The 16,748-nt window shown below is 48.1% G+C and overlaps 1 protein-coding gene and 1 pseudogene across 1 annotated transcript; one reads left to right on the top strand and one right to left on the bottom strand.

Moving 5' to 3' along the window:
• Positions 1–1,120: 1,120 nt before the first annotated feature.
• On the bottom strand, positions 1,121–5,296 carry INVS (inversin). Its single transcript, XM_073590926.1, has one exon. It carries the CDS (start codon positions 5,282–5,284, stop codon positions 2,333–2,335), a length of 2,952 nt encoding a protein of 983 aa, XP_073447027.1. The 5' UTR covers positions 5,285–5,296; the 3' UTR covers positions 1,121–2,332.
• A 74-nt stretch (positions 5,297–5,370) lies between these two features.
• On the top strand, positions 5,371–16,747 carry LOC141101681 (selenide, water dikinase 1-like; annotated as a pseudogene).
• The last annotated feature ends 1 nt before the right edge of the window (position 16,748 follows it).

Here is a 16,748-nt window from a genome sequence, read left to right as displayed (position 1 = left end):
GACTGTAGTATTAAGGGCCTAAAATCCATGTGACACCATAGACTGTAATGTACTTTCACACTGGTCATTAGGCTCCACACCAGATTTGTACCTACTGGTCTGCATGGAAGATTTTTCATCAGTCTCATTATCGTCATGTACAGGATTATAATGACAGAAACCCTTTACAGTAAAAGTGTCCAATATTAACGAAGCTCACCTCCTCCTTCTGTACACTGACTAATAACGGCTATATAAAGTAGATAAACAGGATCCACCATTCACAATATGTGATGTCACAGCTCACCACCTCCTCCTGTGCAATGACATAACACTTCTATATACAGCTGATGACACAGGATCCACCATTCATAATAGGTGATGTCACAAGCTCACCTCCTGTATAATGACTGATAACACCTCTATATACAGTAGATGAGACAGGATCCACCATACACAATAGGTGATATCACAGCTTACCTCCTCCGCTCCTGTACGCTGGCTGATAACACCTCTATATAGAGTAGATGACACAGGATCCACCATTCACAATAGGTGATAACACAGCTCACCTCCAACTGTACAATGACTGATAACACCTCTATATACAGTTGATAACACAGGATCCACCATTCACAATATGTGGTGTCACAGCTCACCTCCTCCTCCTGTACAATGACTGATAACACCTCTATATACAGTAGATAACACAGGATCCACCATTCACAATAGGTGGTAGCACAGCTCACCTCCTCCCCTCACGATGACTTTTACCCAGATTAGAGCACGCTCAGGTAACTCTTTTATACAAGCTACATTAATTTCCATGTGAAGAACAAGAACTAGGAGTCTAATATTAGGCCTAGTGGCCAGTGTGAACATTTGTGTTTTTTTTTTTAACTATAATATGGAAAAATAAAACATATTAAACATCTTTAAAACCTCATTTAACATGAAAAACAGCTTTAACTAAGTCAGTTTCTGGTGACATTCCCTTTAAAGCAGGGTTTCCCATCTCCAGTCCTCAAAGCCCACCAACAGGTCATGTTTTCATGATTTCCTTAGTATTGCCCAGGTAATAATTCCATCCCCTGAGCAATACAAAGGAAATCCTGAAAACATGATCTGTTGGTGGGCCTTGAGGACTGGAGTTGGGGAACCCTGCTTTAAAGAATCCGGCAACCCACGCTTTGTGGAAAAAGTGCTTATAAATTTGTTTTCCAAACGACACGTTCTTTCATTTCTTTGCATTCTCCACTGTGGATTCTGCACCAAAATCCACGTGTTACCCAATGCATCGCAAAGGGGGAAATTTGCTGTGTAAATCCAAACAATAGATTAACATGCTGAGGATGATTTCGTCAGTGGATTTTTTTTAAAGTGCATAAATGAAAATTGATAAAATTTCAGCAGCTTTGCGGCTACTATAATACCCTCGCCTGGCTTGTAGGAGCAAGTTCATATTATATCAAGTGTGACCCTTGCCCCTTTATACTGGACTAAATTGGTTTGGGTAATAAAGATTTGCAAGGTTTCCACCCCTACACAGGGGATAAGAGATTTATAAAATACTTACCGTATATTTCGGGATATAAGATGCTCCTTTTTTCCCCCAAATTTGGGGGGAAAATGGGGGTGCGTCTTATAATGCGGCTATACCTTACCGGCCGTGGTGGAGAAGGGTCCCAGGGTCGCTGCTGGAGGAAGCAAGAGTGGCCGCAGACTGGGACAAGGTTGTGTTCCAATGTGCGCTGCTGCGGGTGAAAATAGCTGCAGTGCGGGGGGCTCTGCCAGCATTTTGTGAAAGCCGGGAACCCCCGCATATCCATTACCGCGATGCGATGGCCGCCGGGGGCGGCGCATGCTCAGATTGCGACCTCGGCAATGAGATATCGTCTCCTGAGATCTCGGGACGAGATCTCAATCTGCGCATGCGCCACCTCTGATGGCCATTTTCCCGGAGGCCACCACATCGCAGTAATGGATATGCGGGAGGTATCAGCTATTTTCACCCGCATCGGAACACCACCTAATCCCAGCCTGCAGCAACGCGCCACTCTTGCCTCCTCCTTCTTCAACCCTGGGACCCCGCTTCACTGCAGCCACCACTCCCGGTAAGCAATAAGACACACGGATTATAAGAGGCACCACCATTTTATTAAAAAAATGTTTTTTTCTCATTTTTATCCTCAAAATTTGAGGTGCGTCTTATAATCTGATGCATCTTATATTTCCTCAAAATACGGTAATAAAAATAAATATGGCTCTGACCTCCTTCAGGAGAAAACAGCAACGTTATCAAGTACAAGGATCACATGCAGTCATGGTCTCCTAGATTTGAGAAGAACATGATTTATGATAGGCGACCATGAGAAGATTTCATACTATTCCGCTTTTTCTGGCTTCTGTACTGGCGCCAGGCTCTCTGTATAACTATCGCGGCTTGATTTTTGCGCTGAAACAGTTGCTTCCTCGCTTTCTCCCTCTCCACCAATTGCAGTCTTGCTTCCAATGGAATTAACTCAATGTCTAGCTGCTGCCAGTCCGTCATGCTTTGACCGAGCCTTGACGATTCCCTGGGAATTGGGATGGTCAGTGACGTCATGAAGCTGATATCGCTTGATGGCAAGCAGGTCACAATTTTTGCTTCCATTTGGCCTTGTTTCATCCTCCTTGAGTGGGAACCAGAAGTACTATGATGCACCTTTCCCGAAGACTTTTTGTCTTCACACTTGGACAGTTTTCCCGTTGAAGGTCTGTGTCCAGTTCTGGCAGAAAAACTCTTCTCTTGATGTTTTTGATTTTCTAATACTTCTCCATCAATATTTTCCATTTGAACTATATGATCATCACTTTCTCTTTTTTTCCTGGTTGATCTTGATTCTGTAATATTATAAGCTCCAAGATTTTGGGTGACGATATCCGGTTCCTCTTTTTTAGTCCTATGTATTCGGTTGCTCTTTTGAAGGACCTCCTTCTCCTTTTGGATATTTTCAGAAGTTTCCATTTCTTTTAACTTAATTCTGTTTCTACCACCTTTATTACTATTCTCCGACATTAGAGAAGAACCAGAACCGTCTCTGATCTTCTCTGACTTCCTACGGCCTTCTTGGTGACCATGGTGCACTTTTTTGGGTGTAGTGACGTCGTTAGCTTCTCTTTTTGGTATACCACATTTCTTTTTGTCATCTTCCTTCTTAATCTGGTCATCTTCATGAGACTGTGCCTCAGATCGTGGTGTTGAAGAGGTAATTGGAGAATGACTCGATTTTCTGGGACTATTTTGGCTTGGTAACACGCAAATCTCTATGGGCCTCGGAGATGTCTTGCCATCTTGGGCTTCTTGATAAAACTGGTTGAGGTGTTCCTTAAGTGTTGTCTTATTGGGAGCCTCTTTAAATCTAATTTCTTTGGTTTCCTTATTATTTCCATCCTCCTTTAAGACTTCTGTTGGTTTGGCTTGCTTTTCTTCTTTTTGGCTTTCTTTACCTTGTTGACCAGTTTTTACTTTTCTCTTATTTTCTCCTCTCTTTTTGGCAGCTGCATCTTTTCTCAACTGCTCGTGCTTCATTAACAAGTTCTTCCTATCCCTAAAAGCCCTTCGCACTTTGTGTCCTTTGTAGACGGCTTGGATTTTGGAAGCGGCAATGTCTTGTATCGCGGCAATGGAGAGAGCACCATGCTCAAGCATAAACTGTATGACCTCCTGATGTCCACCCAGCAATGCGTAATCCAGAGGTGTGTATCTTTCTTCTATGCTTTCCATTTGGTTGGGGAATGCATTATAATGCAGGAGCAGCTTCACAGCGTCTAAGTAGCCATTGTTGCAGGACCAGTGTAAAGCTGTGCGTCCATTTTTATCCTGGATGTTGGGATCTGCCTTATTTTCCATTAATACTTCCATGCAGCCAATGTAGCCCCCATAGGCGGCACAGTGCAATGGAGTCCGACCTTCATAGTCCTGGGCATTAGGGTTAATATTATTTTCCATAAGTATTTGGCATACATTGGCATTGCCTCCTAATGCCGCCCAATGGAGCGGCGAGCGCCCATCCTTGTCCACGAGATGAACTTTTGCGTCACCTTTAATTAAGGTAGAGATGACCTCTCGATGTCCCATTTCGCATGCTCTGAAGAGTGGTGTGTGATTCATGACATCCACAGCGTCGACTTGGGCACTGTTCTCTAACAGTACGCGGACAGTGCTGATCTGCCCCGATAAGGAGGCGGCATGAAGGGCAGTGCCGCCATATTTATCTGTCCTGTTTATCTCAAGTTCTGGGTCAAGCTCCAACATAACTTTTAGTGCCTCATCACTTCCTTTGCCGGCCGCCCACATAAAAGCCGTCCTTCCCTCTAAATCTGCTTCATCTCGCACGGAAAGGTGAGTGAGCAGGACCCGTACGGTATCGGGGCAGTTTCCTTGGGCCGCGTAATGCAGCGGCGTGGCTCCTTGACTGTCGGAAGGGATGTTAGGGGAACGGTTTCGTTCCAGGAGAAGATTTGCGATGGGAGTGTGTCCCAAAAGTGCCGCCCAGTGTAGCGGGGTACGGAAGAGATTGTCATAGGGCGCCACGTTACATCCGCGGTAGGACGTGAGAAGGCGGACCACCTCCTGATTACCATCACCGACGGCGAGGTGCAGAGGGGTGCGCCCTTCGTAGTCTTGCCAGTTAAGTAACGACTCTGTCGGGGCGGCTTCCAGCAGACAGCGCACCGTCAGGGCCGCTTCCGGGTCTTTATGTCCGGCCGCCCAGTGTAGAGGTATTTTACCCTCTTGGTCGGGGATGCCGATGTTCGATCCGTGCCTCACTAACAACCTGACGTGGCGCGGGCGGTTGTAGTAGGCACTCCAGTGCAGGGCGGTCTGTTTCCGTTGATCCTGGGCATCTACCTGACCGGGCGGGGTGTGTTTCAAAAGAAGTGCCAGACAGCGGGTATCCTGGTGACGCGTGGACAGGTGTAACGCTGTGATGTCCCGCAAATCGCGGTGCGTGCAGTCTGCCCTACGAGACAGGAGAAGCTTCAGAAGCCGATGGTTGCCGGTTTGAGCTGCCAAGTGTACCGCCGTCCTCCCGCTTCTATCTGAGCGGTTCACACGGGCTCCATAACGGATGAGGGCTTCGGCACAGGCCCTGCGGTCACCCAGGACGCTGTACATCAGGGGAGTCCTCCCAAGTTGGTCCTCCTGGTCAGTCAGATCTGGGCTGCAGCCGATAAGGCGCAGGAGAGTCGCCTTGTCCCCGGTGACAGCGGCTGCATGGACAGGAGAGGCCAGAGACGAGCCCTGGGGTGGCCCACTCATCCTGGTAACGGCGGAATTCCCCAGAACGGCTACAATCCTACAGTCTCTATGGCAACAGCAGCGGTTACTTTTCCAGTGCGGCAGGAGAAAGCCGAATCTCTATGGCAACAGACGTTCTATCCGTGCTGACTGTCGTCTATGGTGGAGCTGCGCGCATGCGCTCTAAGCAGACATATGACTTGTGGCGTCTGAGCCCCGGAAATCGCATTCTGCAGGCAGCTGTCATGGCGGCCGGATCTCTCCCTGCTTCCATGGTGCCTTACTTTCCGGGGTACCGGCCGTTTGACCCCGAGTCTCTCGGTTTGGGGGCTGCTTTCCGCCTCACCTCTTTCTCCGATTTGAAGGGCTGAGGCTGTAAAGTCCCGCAGGAGACGCTGCTCAGGCTCTTGGCGGGACTGGAGGATGGGGAACCCGGTGAGGGCGGTCGCCTGGACCCGGGGGGCCCCTGTGCGGTGCAGGAAGGAGGAGTCCCACGGCTGGGTGAGCAGGCTGACACACGGGCACACTTACGGGCTTCCTTACAGGGCCACTCCAGCTCTACAGGTCTCACGTGGCTCTGAGCAGATCGTTACAATCCGTGGTCTCTGATTTCTACAGGAAGCACACAGCCCTTTGGCACGACCCAGAGACTTCTGTGCCCTGAGATCATCCTTTATCTTAGTCTCCCCCGAACATTGAAGGGTCCTTGGCCTCCTTTTCAGGGTTTGGGTTTTGTCGTGTTCTGGAGGTTTCCATCAGGGAAATGTAAAGTCCCAGGGCCGTCATCTGCCCACATGCATATTATCGGCAGCACATCTGTTTACAGTGGGGCGATGTGCTGCCGACAACCCAAATAAGCGATTGGGAGATGAACAAATATTTAGCTAGTTGGAAGGGGCGCACGATTTTTGGAACGAGCATTCTTGTATCTGCTTATTGGCCTTTAGTAATCAGATGATTGCACAATATTTGTGGCTGGTTGGGTTTTGCATCATTTTAAGGAACTGGCTACAAATAGGTTTACGCAACTTATTGGCAAATACTGTAAAAGCATGTTTCCACTGTGGAGAAACCCCACGCTCGTACCAGTATTGTAGAAGTGATTCCGCCACACGGGGCAGAATATTTTGGCACGTTGTCCAGCGCTGCGGCTCTGGAGTCTGCAGCATGTCAGTTGACTACTGTAGAGGGTGAAAGGCGCAGCTAATCCACACGGCAATAAATCCCATAGGGATTATCCCAGGAAATTAAAATGTGTTTTTTTTTTTTTTTCTTATATGTTGATAAAATACTTTTGTGCTTTCCTAGGTATTGGCATGGACTCCTGTGTAATCCCTTTAAGGCAGAGGGGGCTTTCTCTCGTTCAGACCACTGACTTCTTTTATCCATCGGTAGAGGACCCTTACATGCAGGTGAGGAAAGAGTTAACAAGTAGTGTTGCTGCATTGTCATCCTGACTTCTAGGGATTTCTGTGCTGCCCCTGGAGGGTTGGGATCTGCTGAGTCACCATGATCCTGCCTGGTCTGAGCGGGAAGGAATGTGCCCATAAGGCCATTACAGGAGGCGGCAGTCCGCTGCTGTGATTACACATCTTACATTTACCACTCCCATCTCCTCTTAGATGGTGAGCATGGTCTTTAAAACTGTTAGCGCAAAACCTACATAAATGCACGGTCTTCCAGCCCTCGTCCCACAGAAAAAGTTTAAAGCTGGATTTGGTGAACATTAGTGTTGAGCATTCCGATACCGCAAATATCAGGTATCAGCCTTCCGATACTGAGTTCCGATACTTTCTGCATATCGAATACCGGAATCGGAAGTTCCCATAATGCTATGAGCCAGTTTCGTTTGATTCAACCAATGAGGAATCCTCAGAAGTGTGGGCACATCTTGTTAGGCATGTTAAGTAATGGCATGGCTGTGATTGGGTGCTGAAATGATGTCATGATGCACTATAAAAGCCACCGCCGCCATTTCGGCTTCACTCTGCTGTGAATTCAGTTAGGGACAGGCTGCTGTTCAAGACTCTGAGGGACAGTATAGCGTTTTGTTAAATAATATTGTGCTTTAACCCAGGCTACATTATCAATCACTGTAGCTTTCTTTTGCCTTGCAGCAGTGTTCACAGCTGTCTGCAAGGTCTGTGTGAGTGCAGCTCACGCTGAGTAGTGTGTCCTGCAGCCTCGTCTGGTTGTAGGCCACTCAGCGTGCGTCACTGCCTCATACATATTTTTGTTTTATTGCTGCTCATTTTTCATTAATTCTATTAGTGTGCATCCATCCGTATCCATATACATTGGTTGCAAACACTATAGGAGTAGACAGCGGAGCCTTTCTGCAGCCTTTCAGTGCTAGTGCTCAGTTCTCTGCACTGTTCACGGCTGTCTGTGAGTGCAGCTCACGTTGTAGTGTGTTCTGCAGCCACCTCTGGTTGTAGTCCGCTCAGCGTGCGTCACTGCCTCATACATAGTCCTTTTGTTTTATTGCAGCTCATTTTTCCTGATTTTTTGCTCCTATTAGTGTGCTTCCATCCGTATCCATCTACATTGGTTGGTTGCGAAAACTGTATAGGAGTAGATAGAGGAGCCTTTTTGCTGGCTTGTGCCCTGCAGCCGCAGCCAGATTAGTATTAGCCTATTTTTTGGAGCCTCATCTATTGCATTGTAGGTTACCTTCCTGCATTGTAATAGCTCCAAAAAGTTTGTATACTATCGCTTTCACATCTTTGGTCACATCCTTTTTGTTTTAAAAAAAAAAACAAAAAACGTAAATAAAGTTCACCAAACACTCCACTTGACAGTTGTGTAGGCCACTTTAGCTCATATTAAAGTGTAGTCCACACACTTTATAAAATTAGTGTTTCTTATACCTGTTAGCAGCTGTTCAGGAATAAGCACACTAAGCCCCCCTTTGTACTTTTCTGCCTATCTTTATCAGTCTACCAAGATGAAGAAGGCAGGGAGTAAGGCACGTGGGCGTGGAGTTGCAGCAGGGAGAGGACGTGGGGATTCTGTGCCTGCTGCAGGCACTAGTGACTCAGCATCCCCCAGTTTTAACAGGTAACAGTCCTTTATGCGCAGCTTTGTAGGACCTCGCTGTACCCCACTGCTGCGGGACAAACAAATTGAAGCTGTTGCCGGATGGATGGCAGCTAACGCATTGACTTCAATGACATCCACATCCTCTCAGGGCCAGGGCACCGAAGAGCAACCATCTGTCTCTTCTCCACCTGCCAAATTGCCCAGGCAGTCAGAGAGCCCTGGACAGGATCCATCACAGTCTCTACTTCTGTTCTCTGAATCTCTTGGCTTGGAAACAGGGGGCCAGCCAAGCAGCATTCTAGAATGTGAAGAAGAGGGAGTATGCAGTGATGCGCAACTGCTTTGTCCCTCAGAATCTGGAGAGGCGGGTGGACCAGTGCCTATGGTCAGCACACCTCAGTACGCATCAGATGATGGGACTCAGGTGCCACTTTATGGTGCGTACTGTGCTGGCGAGACTACCCAGGAGAAGCAGGTGTTTGAAGAGGGGAGTGTAGATGATGAGGTCCTTGACCCATCATGGCGTGAAGTACAGGAAGGTGGTGGGAGCAGCTCTGAGGAAGAGATTCCCCGAACGGCCAAAACAGGAGGGAGGGGGCAGACTTGGTTGCCTGTAGCCTCCACTTCGGCACCCGTTAGGAGCGCTCCCAGGACGTGCAGTGCATGGTGGAGTTACAAAGACACACTGAAGACGTAGGCCAACCTACAGCACCACCTACCACCTCTTCAGCTCGTGTTGGGGCCTCTTCCTCCAGCTCACACACAGCTGGTTCGGCTTCTTCACAGGATCGCCATGGAAGAACCTCTGGCACTGTTGTCCAGAGACCCAGTGACATTCGACCCACAGCACCACGTTCCCTGTCATCCTCACACTCCCAGGCCACTCTACAGCCATCGGTAGCACAGGCATGGGAGAAAAGGCGGCCATACTCGGCAAACCATCCCCGAGCACAGGCGCTGAATGCTGGCATTGCCAAACTACTGGCCCTTGAAATGCTCTCATTCAGGCTGGTGGAGACTGACACCTTCCGTAACTTCATGGCATTGGCAGTCCCACAATACAACGTGCCCAGCCGCTTTTATTTCAGCAGGCAAGCCGTCCCTGCCCTGCAAAAGCATGTGGAGGGAAAAATTAAACATGCGCTACTAAACACCGTCAGTAGCAAGGAGCACCGATGCGTGGACCAGTAACCATGGACAGGGACAATACCTTTCCCTCACTGCCCATTGGGTCAATGTTGTGGAGCCGGGTACAGATCTTGAGAGTGGCGCTGTACGTGTTCTGCCAACTCCAGGGATTGCAGGAATCCAGTCTGTACACATTGACTCCTCCTCCTACTCCAGTTCCTCAGAATCAGCGCTGCAGGAGCCTGTTACGACCGATATGAGCACAGCCGTGGCCAAACGTCAACAGGCTGTACTGAAATTAATTTCTTTGGGGAATCGAAGCCACACAGCGCAGGAGCTCTGGAATGCCATCAAGCAGGAGAGCGACGTGTTGGTTTGTGCCAGCGAATCTCCAGCCAGGCTTGGTAGTGTGTGACAATGGCCGAAATCTGGTGGCAGCTCTGGGCCTAGACAACCTCACTCACATCCCATGTCTGGCACATGTGCTCAACTTGGTCGTGCAGAGCTTTCTGAGGGACTATCCGGATCTTGATGCACTGCTGCACAAGGTCCGCATAGAGTGCGCTCACTTGCGGCGTTCCAGCATGGCAAGATCGCGCATTGCAGCTGGCTGTGCGCTAGCAAGATTTTTGCCGTGCGCTGCGCACTTTTGAAGGTGCGCCCGTGTGCGCCGAACGCCAAAATCCTGCTAGCGCACGGCCAGTGCTCGATCTGCGCACCCTATGCTAAAGATAGGATGCGCAGATCGCAAGCGTCCATGTGCGCTAGTAGGCGGTGATGACCGGAAGGGGCGGGCAGGAAGCCGACAGGGGGCAGGGCTTAGCGGCAGCCGTGCGCAGGCCGTCGCTGCACTATAAAGCGCAAATGTGAAACCGGCCTAAGGGAGGAGAATGAGGAGTCACAAATGCCATCTGCTTCTGGACAGCGCAACGTGGTTCCTCACAAAGGCCTAGGCAGGGGACACTTAGTGAGGAGTCAATGGAGGAGGAAGACATCTCTCCAGAGGAGAGGGAGGTACACAGTGCTCTAGTAGTTAGTATGTACAGCGAGGGTGGAGTGATGCAGAGCAGGCTGAGATGACGCCTCAAGCAGGGGACAGCGCTTCTTGGGCAGTTGGGAGTCTGCAGCACATGATTGATTTCATGCTGCAGTGCCTGAGAAACGAGCGCCGCATCGCCCACATTCTCAACACGGCTGATTATTGGGTGTACACCCTCCTAGATCCTCGCTACCAGGACAACTTACAAAGCCTCATAACACTGTTGAACCGGGAGTGTAAAATGCGGGAGTACCAAGACACACTGGTGCAGTCCATCATGTTCTCCATTCCACCCGAGAGCAGTGCTGCTAGTGCTTTACAAAGCAGCTCTGCACAAAGAGGGAGCAGAGGCAGCACCTCAGCACAAGGCAAGACCAGTATGGACCAAATGTGGCAAAGTTCTGTGTGCCAGCCACAAATGTCTACACCATCACAGACGGCTCCAATCAGCAGGAGGCAACGTTTCCGTCAGATGGTTACAGACTACATGTCTTGCCCTGTCAGTGTACTCCCAGACGGCTCTTCCCCCTTCAAGTTTTGGGTCTCTAAGCTGGATACATGGCCAGAGCTTAGCCAGTATGCATTAGAGGTGCTGGCTTGCCCTGCTGCTAGTGTATTATCGGAACGCGTCTTTAGTGCCGCAGGTGGTGTACTAACAGACCGTCGCATGCGACTATCCTCCGATAACGTTGACCGGCTTACTTTTCTGAAAATGATTAAGGCCTGGATCTCGCCGGAATTTGCCAGTCCTCTTCCAGAATAAATAATTGGTTGGCAACAGTATCCAGGTCTCCTGTTGTGTTCATGTTTCTACCACCTGAACTGTAATCCCTGGGCTCCAACACTGCCAGTTGCCGTCAGCACAGAGAAAGACACTAACTCCTGTGTTAGTGGGGTTCAGTAACGCCAGCTGCTCCCCTGCTGTGTGTCCGGCAATATCTCCTGCTCCCTCCACATTCAAACTACATCAGATATAAAACTTGCTCCAAGTAGGCCTCAGCCTACTCCATGATTGACCCTGGGCTCCAGCACTGCCAGTTGCTGCTCAGAAGTGCCGTCTGCACAGAGAAAACACTAGCTCCTGTGTTAGTGGGGTTCAGTAACGCCAGCTGCTCCCCTGCTGTGTGTCCGGCAACGTCTAATGCTGCCTCCACATTCACACTACTACTGATTTCAAACTTGCTCCACTCGGTCTCCAACACTGCCAGTTGCTGCTCAGAAGTGCCGTCTGCACAGAGAAAAACACTAGCTCCTGTGTTACTGGGTTCAGTAACGTCAGCTGATCCCCCTGATGTGTGTCCGGCAATGTCTCCTGCTCTGTCCACATTCCCACGACTAGGACTGTGGGTTTTGGTAACTGCGGCCGGCTCGCGGCCTTGCAACTTTGTATTTCATGGGTACCTTCTGCTAGCCATCCGGGTTCCAGAACGTCAGCTGGTTCTCGGCAGTGCTTTTGGCTGAGGTGCCTCCTTCTCGGTATCCGAGTTCCAGCAACGTCTGCTGGTCCTTGGTAGTGCTTTCTAGCACAGGTACCTCCTGCTTAGTAACTGGGTTCCAGCACCGTCAGCTGGTCCTCGGTAGTGCCATTGGCTCTTGTTCCTTCTGCTGCCCCTCCAGGTTCCAGCACTGTCAGCTGGTCCTCACTAGTTCCATTGGCTCTTGCAGCGTCTGCTACCCATCCGGGTTCCAGTACCGTCAGCTGGTTCTCGGCAGTGCCTTTGGCTTAGGTGCCTCCTTCTCGGTATCCGAGTTCCAGCAACGTCTGCTGGTCCTTGGTAGTGCTTTCTAGCAAAGGTACCCCCTGCTTAGTAACCGGGTTCCTGCACCGTCACCTGGTTCTCGCTAGTTCAATGGCTTTTGCAGCTTCTGCTACCCATCCGGGTTCCAGTACCGTCAGCTGGTTCTCGGCAGTTCCTCAGCCTTCTGCTACATTTCCAAGTTCAAGCTTTTGGAAATGGTTTTTGGTTATCACTCTGGATCTGACCACGACCCTGAAGACCACCCCGAAGAAAACGACGACCACGAAAACGATGACCCTGAAGATGACCCGGAAGACCACCCCGAAGAAGACCAAAAAGATGACCCTGAAGAAGATGACCAAGAGGACAAAGAACATAAAGACAACCGCCAAGGAGTAGAAGGCTAAAAATCAGAGCAAAAGATATTATCTAAATTATAAGCAGTAGAAGACTAAGCAGTGTATGGGGGTGAGTCCGTTCCTCCTCGTGGTGCCCCTGGAAAATGCCTGCTGCTGCAGAGCAAACTGAACGCGGACAAATCCTGTTGTAAATCTTTTGTGACAGGCTGAACGGAAGGTGTAATCTTCAAACTTATAGATAACAACTACAGGAATGCCTGACACAAATAAGAATATGAAGAAGATGAAGTAGAATATGAAGAATAATAATAGTTGAATAAGAAGAATATGAAGAATGTAAAAAAAAAAAAAAAAAAACAGTAAGAAGGTGAAGAAGTTGATGAAAAAGATGCTGCTGCTGAGGTACAGCACTGATGGTGGATGTGCTGCAGTTCAGAGCATGGAAGTAGTGAAACCTACATATCTGACAAAATCTAAAAAAGCTTAACATAGTCAATATCTCCGAACGTCTTAAAAAAAAAAAAAAAAAAAAAAAAAATCCTGCTATTCCATTTTATTGGACTAAACCTCTATGGCTTTAATGTCTCCTCCACCTCCCCCAATACATTCTACATTATTCTTAGTTGTTTTTCGTCATGTAGAATTAACCTACAAGGAAAGAAAGGGTTTTTTAATTCCTATATTTCTGTCCCATTGACTTGCATTGGTTTCCGGTATCGGAATCGGCGATATCCGATACTTTTTGGGTATCTGTCCGATCCGATATTTCACGATATCTGATGGTATCGCTCAACACTAGTGAACATACAAATCTAATATGTCCAGGAACTGTCCCGAATCTCATGCTGTTTATTATTTTTTTTTTTTTTTATTATTTTTTTAATTTGGCAATTTTTCTTCATCTGTATTCTTCTAGCACTATAGGTGCAGGAACTTCCTTACTCTCACAATGCATCCACTGACTAATAGCCTGCCTTCTCCCAAGTAAATGCCCACATCTGTTATACCTGTATGCAGTTTGACAGCAGTGTGCTCTACCTCAAATGAGAATTACCTGAAGCTTTGATTACCAGGTATATTTGTTCTCCCCGGACCACCAATAATTCACTGCTGCTGTGACATCCATCATTATAACGAGCTGACACAAGGGGGTCATGTTGCCCCTCTTCTTAGTGTCATGTGGGTTGATACAAACTTTTTTTTTTTTTTTTTTTTTTTTTTGTCCCTAGGGTCGAATTGCTTGTGCTAACGTGCTGAGTGATCTCTATGCCATGGGGATTACTGAGTGTGACAACATGCTGATGCTGCTCAGTGTCAGCCAGAAGATGACGGAGGAGGTGAGGCTGGCAAATGATTCCTTGACCCTTGTGACTCCTTTTAATTTTTGCTTTCTTTGACTCGATATAGCAGACTGAATGTCCACCATGATGACATTTTAAAGTCCCCTGGCAAACTTACGGTCAGGTGGCATGCGGCTCGCTTGCCGCAGGCCTCACGCTTAGGTGGCTCGCTTGCTGTAACAGTGCCTTGGATATAACATGTTTTTCCTTATTTTTTTTTTTTTGTAAGTTAGTTGCACGACAGCAAGTCACACAAATATTTTGGTCACGTGACTTTTTGGAAGCAGTTGTGTTTCTCTAATCTTGCATGGGATTTAAACCAGCTACATCTTGATGGCTGATGTGACTGATCCAGGCTTCAGGGTGTGACTGGAGCTCGGGGCTTTGTGTAGGGCTCCTTTTCTGTGATGGGTCTTTCTTAGTCGGACACAATAGACTCCTTGTTATGTGTTCCAGGAACGGGAAAAGGTGACTCCGCTGATGATTAAAGGTTTTAAAGATGCAGCTGAGGAGGGGGGCACCTCAGTCACCGGGGGCCAGACCGTGGTTAATCCGTGGATCATCATTGGAGGAGTGGCAACCGTTGTCTGTCAAACCAACGAATTCATCATGTAATGTTCCTTCTGGATTGGACTCTAGTTGGTGCTGGGGTCTGATCTTGGGATTGTCCATACATGGGGGAAAAAATAAATATTTTAATATAGGTAATTATGGCTGGACCGCTCCCTTACATCGGACAACTTTTTATATATAAAATCTGTAATTTCTTCCCAAGGCCGCACAACGCTGTTCCAGGTGATGTCCTCGTGCTGACGAAGCCCCTGGGGACGCAGGTAGCTGTAAACGCACATCAGTGGTTGGACAACGTAAGTGATCGTTCTGGGTCATTGTCATCTGGATTCTTTTGTGATTTGACCCCAGTAATCGTTATCCTAAGTCTCGTCCATCAGGCTGAACGCTGGAACAAGATCCGTCTGGTGGTGAGCAGAGAAGAAGTTGAGCTGGGATACCAAGAGGCCATGTTTAATATGGCGACTCTGAATCGTACAGGTAACCTATAGCTGATGGTCATTGTGTCGGGAGCGATCTCTCCTACTCGAGCTCCCACATACCAGATTCACTGTTATGTAATGGTGGTTTTGGCTTTAACCCTTTAAGTGACAACCCCCCCCCAAAAAAAAAAAAGAAAAAGAAAAAACAAAAAACACTGCAAAATACCCAAACACCCACCGCCCGTGCCATAGATACCGGCACTCTCTCTTGGTGGTCATGTTACATTGTCACCTGAGCGCTGCTGCTTATTAGCAGAGTGATGGTTTGCAGCCTTTACGCTTCCGTCTGATGGAACCATGAAGACTGCATCCTGTATTCAGCGACTGGCTGCAACGCTCACCTGACAATGTCACGTGAACACTGGAAAATAGCGCCAACATGGCTGGAATGGTGTTGGCCTGTGTGTTTTTTTTTTTTTTTAATTGGGGCCACTAGCATTTAAAGGGGGTTTCTGGGTCCACACTTTAGTAGTGGTTGTTCCTGGTACTACATCTCAGGGCCTTTCCCTTCACAAAGGGGTGCTAAGAGTTGGTCCCCCACCAATTTAATATTGATGGGTGCACATGTCAGAATTTAAGCCATGTGCCAGATCAGACTACTCCTTTAAGTTCTACTTTTTTTTTTTTTTTTCCCTAGCTGCAGCTTTGATGCACTTGTTTAATGCCCACGCTGCTACCGATATTACTGGTTTTGGGATCTTGGGCCATGCTCAAAACCTGGCGCAGCAGCAACTCTCCGAAGTAAACTTTGTCATCCACAATTTGCCCATCATTGCCAAGATGGCGGCTATCACGAAGGCCTGCGGTACCCGATTCAGGTTACTTCAAGGAACGTCCCCGGAGACTTCGGGTGAGTACGGACTGTTGGGCTGTGGAGTAACTAGTGGGCAGCACTAGTATTACTACTAAAGATGAGCGAATATCTTTGGAAACTATCACTGAATCCTAATTTGTCACATTGGTACCCTATTTGTGCCGAATTTGTTTGACTATCGTTTCCAAACATATTTGCTAATTTCTACTCCCATTGACTCCAATTCCATTCGGCTAATATTGCAAAAACAACCTTCTCTGGCGATCGAAGACTGATTATTGAAAAACTCGCTCAACTCTTAATTACTACTTGATTGTTATGGCTGGTGACTGGTTGTGCCACTGCTTTCTAACCTGAATATTTTCTTGTAAAGGTGGTCTACTCATCTGCCTTCCGAGAGAGCAAGCGGCACGCTTCTGTGCCGAGATAAAGTCGCCCAAGTACGGCGAGGGACACCAGGCGTGGATCATTGGTATTGTGGAGAAAGGAAATCGGTCTGCCCGCATTATTGAGAAACCTCGCATTATTGAAGTGACCCCACGTGGTGCTGGGACCAGTGACAATAGCACCACATCCAGTCTAGAAGGACCATGCTAAACCGGAAAGTATCACTGGGGTTATTGATTGGACTGAAACCTAATTATGTCTGGATAATGGAGTAAATCTAAGGAAATGGAATATATTGGAATGTGATTTAATTTTCATCATGGACACTGAATAAAGCCCTTCCATAGTCGTCATCTCCGCTCCCGGTCCAGGCCTGAGCAGCTGGGTCTGAGAGTTATGGAGGAGATCGGGCTCCCGTTGCCTTCCACACCTGCCTCTGTTAATGACGCCACATCCTGTAAAACCCGCTACTGTCGGGCTGGCGGTGGTTGATGTGAGCTCAGAGGAGGGTTGGAAGGTCAGGCAGTCTGGGATTGGGCTCTTTAAGATGATTTTTCAATAAACTGAATGTACAACAAAACAAAG

Source organism: Dendrobates tinctorius, unplaced genomic scaffold (genome assembly GCF_039654945.1).
Source record: "Dendrobates tinctorius isolate UK_male_01 unplaced genomic scaffold, ASM3965494v1 ptg000120l, whole genome shotgun sequence".
In the NCBI taxonomy this organism is placed as follows: Eukaryota; Metazoa; Chordata; class Amphibia; order Anura; family Dendrobatidae; genus Dendrobates; species Dendrobates tinctorius.
The sequence above is the reverse complement of the archived record's forward strand: the minus strand, read 5'-3'. Positions and strand labels throughout refer to the sequence as shown.